Source organism: Agrilus planipennis, unplaced genomic scaffold (assembly GCF_000699045.2).
Source record: "Agrilus planipennis isolate EAB-ADULT unplaced genomic scaffold, Apla_2.0 scaffold17, whole genome shotgun sequence".
Classification (NCBI taxonomy): Eukaryota; Metazoa; Arthropoda; class Insecta; order Coleoptera; family Buprestidae; genus Agrilus; species Agrilus planipennis.
In genome coordinates, this window is record NW_020439021.1 from 2,274,428 (window position 1) to 2,282,452 (window position 8,025).

Sequence of the window (8,025 nt, forward strand, 5' to 3'; positions counted from 1 at the left end):
CCTGGGGGTAATTACCCCCGCGGGGGTAAATCAATTATTCTGTGGGGGTAACAAAGAACCTAATAATTAAGATCTAATCTGATAAAATACGTAGCTACATAGTAAAAATATAAAATTATAGATATGTCGATGTTTATACAACTGGTAAATATTAAACCAAACAAAATCACATTTGAAAATTCTGTGATTCAGCATTTATCTGCAGTAATAAACTCACTGAAGCAATATTTTCCGGATATGGATAATCGTCAGTCCAGTTATTGGATATTAAGATCATTTACTACGGATGATAACATTATTAAAAACGAAGACATAGCGACCAAACTGGAATATCTTGGACTACGCCAGAATACTACTTGCAGAGTAGAATTTCAAAATTATGATCTTAGCACATTTTGGAGAAAAGCTAGTGCCGATTATCCTGTTCTAGCTAACAGAGCTTTAAAAATGCCAATACCCTTTGCCACCACCTATAGATGTGACAGTGGTTTTTCAACTTTGGTTACACCAAAAACAAATACCAAAATCCTTCTAAATGTTGAACATGACTCAGGATATGCCTTAAGCGAAATCAAAGCTAACATAAAAAAGCTAAATGCAAAATAATACCAACAATTACATTAACTATTTTTACTTAATTTATTGTTTAGATATATAAAATTGTAAGACTGATGTGCAATTTGTGATTATTATAAATATTTGTATTTGCTTGTGTTGTTTGTATTGATAACATTTTAAGGCCGGGGTAAAATCAGTTTTCCTAATAGGTCACAGGGGTAACAATATTAAAAAGGTTAGGAACCACTGGCCTAGAAAAAGGGGCCAACCATAAAGGAAAACAAATAATTGAAATGTAACCCAAGTGGCTAAATATTTTATTAAATTTAAAAACAAAACACAACTTACATTAACGTAGGTGTAAATATTTTATGTATACATTGTTCTCAAAAAAGAGAAAACAAAAAAAACCGATTCAGCATTTGTCTATCCATTGTAGCGTAAAGATTAGCTACTATTGCTTGGAGCTGCAACGAAAAACGCTCTTTATTTGCAATGCACGATTTAAAGGGTAAAGAGAGTTTATTGTAACTGTAATATTAGATTATACGAAAGTTAATTGCGTGTGTGAGTGTTGTGGCTACATGGTGAAATCACAAAAAGCCCTTGTCACCAACAGCGTCCGCTAAATATTCAAATTTATTAACTAAACTCGCCTGGAAATTCGATCGTTTATTCAACGTTTTCCGAATTAATTCATGCGATAAAACCGCAGATTAAAATTATGCACAGTGTAATTGTTATGCCAGCAATGATTAGTCAACTCCCGCAGGGTGACGGATAACCGACCGTTCGGTTTCGTCGGTTAAAACAGAACTCGGTTATTACAATAGTACGTACCACTAGTGATGCTTCTCCTATTATTACTGTTGGCTGCTGCCCACCTATTCTATAATATACCTACATGATACCCACCCTATCTGCCTCCGGACAGTTTACGTGCGTGCATTAAATCTTCCTCACAATATTATTGATATACGTATTTAGAACGAGATGTACATGCATAGGTACATTCAATATCCGAAATTGAACAGATGTATCATGCTCAGGCAGTAGAGGAGTTAATGGGAAAGCAATATGGAGAAGCTACAGTACAACACTAACTTATAAGTAAAGGAAATTGAAGTTGGAAATAGCTAGACCAAAATTTCTATCACTATTTTTTCCAGAATATGAACTGTTTTAATTCTAAACTCCTTGAAAATGGATAATCTATAATATCGGAACGGTATTGTTTTTCGGGTTCATTATTACGGTCCATGAAATTTTGAAGTTCCAAATTAATATCAGCACCTGTCAAATCACCACTTATCGTACCTTTAGCAAAGAACTACGAAATTCTATTAATTACGACAAAACAGCCCTCAAAACAATATCGAATTGATATACTCCAGCTGTGTAAAACTGAAAACTGCAAGATATTGTGATGTGCTAATAAATGCCTATAATCCAAAATTCTTAGAAAACGATTCGAAAAACTTCACTTATAGATGAACCCAAAGCTAAAGAAACTATGGATTCCATTTCTTCCTTTTATTACAATGTGTAAAAAATCTTAAACAAAATGGGGTTGTAAATATTTTGATATAAAACGATTTGATATTGATTTTACATCAATAAAATTATTTGCAACCCTACTTTGGCTCTGATCTTTCACAATAAACAAACTATTTTGGCATCAGAAACTAGGGATTCCATTTCGGAAGCTGTGTAAAACTGAAAACTACAAGATATTGTGATGTGCTAAACCCAAACCTAAAGAAACTATGCATTACATTTCTTTCTCTTATTACAATGTGTAAAAGATCAGAAACAAAATGGGGTTGTAAATATTTTAATATAAAGTGATTGATGTTGATTGGCAAGTGCTGAAAAGCAATATGGAGAAGCTACAGTCCCACACTAACTTATGAGTAAAGGAAATGAGAAGTGGAAATGACCCGACCGACCACAATTTCTACCACTATTTTTTCTGGAATATACTACGGTCAATTGAAAAGTCCCCGGCCTGACACATAGATGGCGGCAGCAGAACTAAATCCATATGATTTTCTGTTAGTCCTAACCTTCAAAAGACGCGTCTATAAATTTGACGGCTGTCGGATCATTAGTTTGTGAATTATAGCATTTTTAGTGAAGCAACTTTTGTTATTGTGAAAAAAATGGATAAAAAGGAATTTCGCGTGTTGATAAAATATTGCTTTTTGAAGGGAAAAAATACAGTTGAAGCAAAAACTTGGCTTGATAACGAATTTCCGGACACTGCCCCAGGAAAATCAACCATCAAGGATTGGTATGCTAAGTTTAGACGTGGTGAAATGAGCACCGAAGACGGTGAACGCAGTGGACGCCCAAAAGAGGCTGTTACGGACGAAAACATTAAAAAAATCCACAAAATGATTTTGAATGACCGTAAATTGAAATTGAATGAAATAGCAGACACTCTACAGATATCAACGGAACGTATACATCACATCATTCACGAATATTTGGGTATGAGAAAGCTCTGTGCAAAGTGGGTGCCGCGCGAGCTCACTTTTGACCAAAAACAACGACGAGTTGATGATTCAGAGCAGTGTTTGAAGATGATCACGCGTAATAAACCCGAGTTTTTGCGTCGATATGTGACAATGGATGAAACATGGCTCCATCATTTCACTCCGAAGTCCAATCGACAGTCATCGGAGTGGACTGCACACGATGAACCCGCTCCAAAGCGTGCAAAAACGCAACAGTCGGCTGGCAAGGTTATGGCGTCTGTATTTTGGGATGCGCGTGGAATAATTTTCATTGACTACCTTGAAAAAGGAAGGACCATCAACAGCGACTATTACATAGCGTTATTGGACCGTTTGAAGGACGAAATCGCCGAGAAACGACCGCATTTGCAGAAAAAGAAAGTCCTGCTTCACCAAGACAATGCACCGTCTCACAAGTCAGTGAAAACGATGGCAAAAATTCATGAATTGGGCTTCGAATTGCTTCCGCATCCACCGTATTCTCCAGATCTGGCCCCCAGCGACTACTTCCTGTTCTCAGATCTCAAAAGAATGCTCGTTGGGAAAAAATTTTCGTCGAATGAAGAGGTGATCGCCGAAACTGAGGCCTATTTTGAAGCAAAGGACAAATCGTACTACAAAAATGGTATCGAAAAGTTGGAGGATCGCTATAATCAGTGTATCACCCTTGAAGGGAATTATGTTGAATAAAAAAAACGAATTTTGCAAAAAAAATGTGTTTTACTATTTTAGGCCGGGGACTTTTCAATTGAACTGTTAGAGTATTTCAAGTAAATTATACTATCTCGAAATGGACCCAGATTCTCTCTATATATCATATAAGAAACATGCTCTAAATTGTATCAAAAGATGATCTACCAGGCGGCAGGAGATTGATTAAATTATTAGCATTAGTGACATTTAACTGGCTACTCATATGATATCAAGAGGAACAAATTGAAAGACTTATCTTAACCATAGCCATATAATGTTTCTAGGTGCGGCGCGTTCTCTGTTTTCGTCAAAAATCTTTATAATCACATTCTATCGAAGAATATGCATATTCGCCATTTGAGCCAAAACGGATCATATTCTCGGCAACCAATCATTTACCTTTCACAACCCTAGACAAAAATTTTCAGTCTCTCTCCAGTCTCTCAGTCTTTCAGCGTCCCTGAGAGCGTCTCTCACAGTCTTTCACAGTCTCCAAGTTATTGCTTAGGTGTTTTTATTGATCTTTCACGATCTCTGTATGAGAGACTCGAACGATAAAATTGTTAATTCGAAGATTCGAATCTCTCGCAGAGACTGAATAAATGAAACTGAAAGATTGAGAGAGTCGAGTCTCTCGTAGAAAGACTGGGATCTCTGAAATATGTTGAACTTACAAAATTTTAATCATGTCTATCGAGACACGACTTATTGAGAAATTCCAGTCTCTCGTTCAGAGATTCGAGTCTCTCGTTCAAAAAGTGGACACGAAATGAGGATCTCTCTATGAGCGACACGAGTCTCTCGTACAGAGACGCTAAACAGTTTTTTTCGCGCTTTCAGAGACTCTGAGAGACTGAACATTTTTATCTCGGGAATATGCGAACTGGGTATTCATATCGGTCAATAGGCCAATAAAAACCGCAACCAAGACCTTCTTACTTTAGTCATGCATATTTGATCATTACTAAGACGAGATGATTTTATAGAGGAGGACTAAGCATAAATCAAAATCAAAAATTTCAAAAACAAAAGACAATATTTCAAAGGATAGCCTATTGTCTCGTCATGCAGCAGCCCTAATTGATTATAGATCAACAAGCGTGAAAATTTCAGCAACCCCTTAATCCTATTCATGTTAGATCCCGAAGTTACTCTAAATAAACTAAGTGCCTACTAAGTAGCGGTAGTAATTTGGGCTTTTAGAAGCGATAAGCAGCAAACACCACATACCGCTAAATATAAATAAAAGCATCTAGAACCTACACATTCACACATCACCCGTGGTGTGCATACAGAATGCCACCTATGAAGCAATTCAATACATCGTCATCAGCGCTACACCACTATATCACTCCCGTCGATACACAATCAAACATATCAATTACGACACGGCACTCGATTGAAAAGAATCTCCACTCTTGATATAAACTCGCTGTGCAAAGCTGTAGCGGTTGAATGGATCTCGGATCCTGACACTAAAGACCAATCGGAAAAAGGTCCGATACAATTTCACGTATAAGCCCCCAACAAGCTTTAGTTATTTTGATGTGAACGCTTTCAGAAATCCAATTCGATGTGTTAGCCAGAGTACAGCACATAGTCCTAGTAGCTATCTCGTATCTATGTCGCAATATATGTATAGGTAATGCTTATGTATGTTTAATATACAGAGATGTGATTTATTTGAAATATTTGCATGTAAGGATGTTTGGGAGATATATCAAAATGCTACGAGACAAATAAAAATTTGGAAGAACGTTTCTCATTCAATTCTAAAACTCTTGTAAAAATTACAAATCGATTCACTAAACCGTTAAAAAGTTATTGAAATTTTAAAAAATTGTAATTGTACACGTCATTTTATGGAGATTCGTTAACCGAACAGATTAAATTTATTTTTATTAACAGAAAAAAAGCTACCAGAAATTGCAAACTTTTATAATAAGTAACTTGAACTCTGGAGAATCACTTTAGCGTAANTTAAAAATGGCGTCTGGGGTTGGTAGACCAATTTTTTTCGGGGCTGGTTGAATAATTATTCAACCAACCCCAATGAAATATGTAGTTGAAAACAACACATAAATTAACTTTTTATTGGACTTTTAAATTGTTACGTGGCCAAATTAAAAGAAAAATTAGAACAGAATCCGAAATTGACGAGAGCAGAATTAACCCTGGACACAGTGGAATTTATAAAAAATGGAAAAATTTTTACTAATCTAGAAGAGGAAACTTTAGCCAGTTTATTTTTAAACAAAAGGTTTAATTATTTGCTCCTTCTCATGATTTGACTCTTACTGGTACATGAGTCAACTTACCCCGGGCATATGGTCTACCTACCCCAGGCCAGGGGTAGATTGACTAAGATTTAATATTTTGTAAAATGCATTAAGTCATCACTATTATACTAAACTAAGAACTAAATATTACATATTTTTATTGGGTTAATAGATTTTCTTTCAATTAACATGCTTTTCTGGTTTATAATCATTAAAACCCAAAAAATATGAACTATTCAGTAAAAAACTAGTCAACCATCCCCGGTCTCCCCTACTACAAAAAGTACTTATTTGACAAAAGTATTTTGAAAATACGTATTTTGCATTTAGCATTTAAAACACAAAAGTGAAATCTATTTTGTATTTTACATTTGAAATAACAAATCAAAAAAGTATTTGCATTTTGTATTTAAATACTTTTAAAAAACCAATTCGCACATCTCTACTAGTATATATACCTACATATATCTGTATTGTATATATTAGGATATTTTTTAAAATCTATTTTATATCTTAAAAGTAATAAATGAAAATTATGGTTTATTCGTTACCAATGTCGAGAAGCCAATTGTGGCGTCCTTGCTAGGACATAATAAGTTATTAACTGTTTACGTACTAAATTACTAACGAATTGTTTTATGGCTATGGTTTAAAAGTAAAAAACATTTTGGTTTCTTTAGATATCGTAAAGTGACATTTGTTTTGACGAAAATGTATTTTTACGAAATTGAAGGAAATTATTAATAATTTCGTGTTGTTTTTCACAAATTTTCAAATGATATGATATGAAAGTGCATCGAATAGATATAATTTAATAACTAGGACAAATGCGTTCTACTTTTGGTGATTTTATTAGTGGTTAATACTTTAAAAGGGTGATTTTTCGTTGTTATTTTCTGTAATCAGTAATACATATTTTGCGACATTTTTGTAATTTCGTACGTTAGGCGTCCTCTTACGGAGAATAGTTCAAAAATTGTCTCAGGTTCATTTTACAGATAGTTGCATTCAACATTTTGCTGTATAACATTTAATGATTGGGATAGATGGCACCTCCTACATGTATAGGTTTTAATTTTAATATATCTGAAATCTGACATTTAGTGGTGTAATATTTTTGTGCTAAAGCTCAAAATTGTAGGTTAAACAATTGTATGCAAAAGATTAAACTAAACAATTTTATCATTAAAATACGCAATGAATGATTTATTAAATGAAGTGGTCTCACCTGAAGATTTGCAGGTAATTTGTTAATCAATTAGTCTTATAAACGTCATTTTTTAACAATATTGTTTACAAATTTTCTAAAAACAATGACTCATTGTTATGTTACGGTTTTTTAGAAATTCGAAAATATCTACCATCAGCAACTATACAAAAATGATGTTACACCCAAAGCCCAATTCGAATATGCTTGGTGTTTAGTCAGAAGTAAATATCCTGTAGATATTAAAAAAGGTCTAGTGCTTTTGCAAGAGCTTTTTACAACTCATGAAGAAGGAAAGAGGGATTATCTGTTCTATCTAGCTCTTGGAAATGCTAGATTAAAACAGTATAGACAAGCATTAAATTTCCTGAATGCCTTCCTTAATATTGAACCAAACAATTCTCAAGTGATAGGTTTAAAAAATGTCATTGAAAAGAAAATGACACAGGAGGGATTAAAAGGTATAGCAATCACAGGAGGTGCAATCGTTGCACTGGGAGCTGTAGTTAGTTTAGGTATTTCACTACTTGGGGCAGCAAAAAAATAACTGTAGACTGTTGTCAAGGAACTGTAACACTACCTAAAATGTAATAATAAATTTAATAATTTATTCTATCGCTTTAGTATTTGTTCTGCTTAATGCATTTGTAGGTTTACTTCAGTATGTCCTCTGAATGTGACTAGTTCTATCAATAAGAATTGTAAATTTCTTATATAAATTAAATATAATAAATTTATATTTTATTTAATTTCTGCTTTGTTTGAACAT

General features: G+C 34.0%; 2 protein-coding genes across 2 annotated transcripts in view; both read left to right on the plus strand.

The window, feature by feature from the left end:
• LOC108744326 (2',5'-phosphodiesterase 12-like) overlaps positions 1-8,025 on the plus strand; it is an 83,649-nt gene that overhangs the window by 39,256 nt on the left and 36,368 nt on the right. The gene's annotated exons all lie outside the window — the stretch shown is intronic.
• Positions 7,131-8,005, plus strand: LOC108744402 (mitochondrial fission 1 protein). The gene is made up of 2 exons (XM_018480145.2): positions 7,131-7,291; positions 7,393-8,005. Exons 1-2 carry the CDS (start codon positions 7,247-7,249, stop codon positions 7,801-7,803), a joined length of 456 nt encoding a protein of 151 aa, XP_018335647.1. The 5' UTR covers positions 7,131-7,246; the 3' UTR covers positions 7,804-8,005.

Bases quoted from the DNA above. Each gene is read 5' to 3' on its own strand.
- LOC108744402 (XM_018480145.2), top strand. From the start codon at position 7,247: ATGAATGATTTATTAAATGAAGTGGTCTCACCTGAAGATTTGCAG. The intron at 7,292-7,392 runs GTAATTTGTTAA...ACGGTTTTTTAG, and splicing joins TCTCACCTGAAGATTTGCAG to AAATTCGAAAATATCTACCA.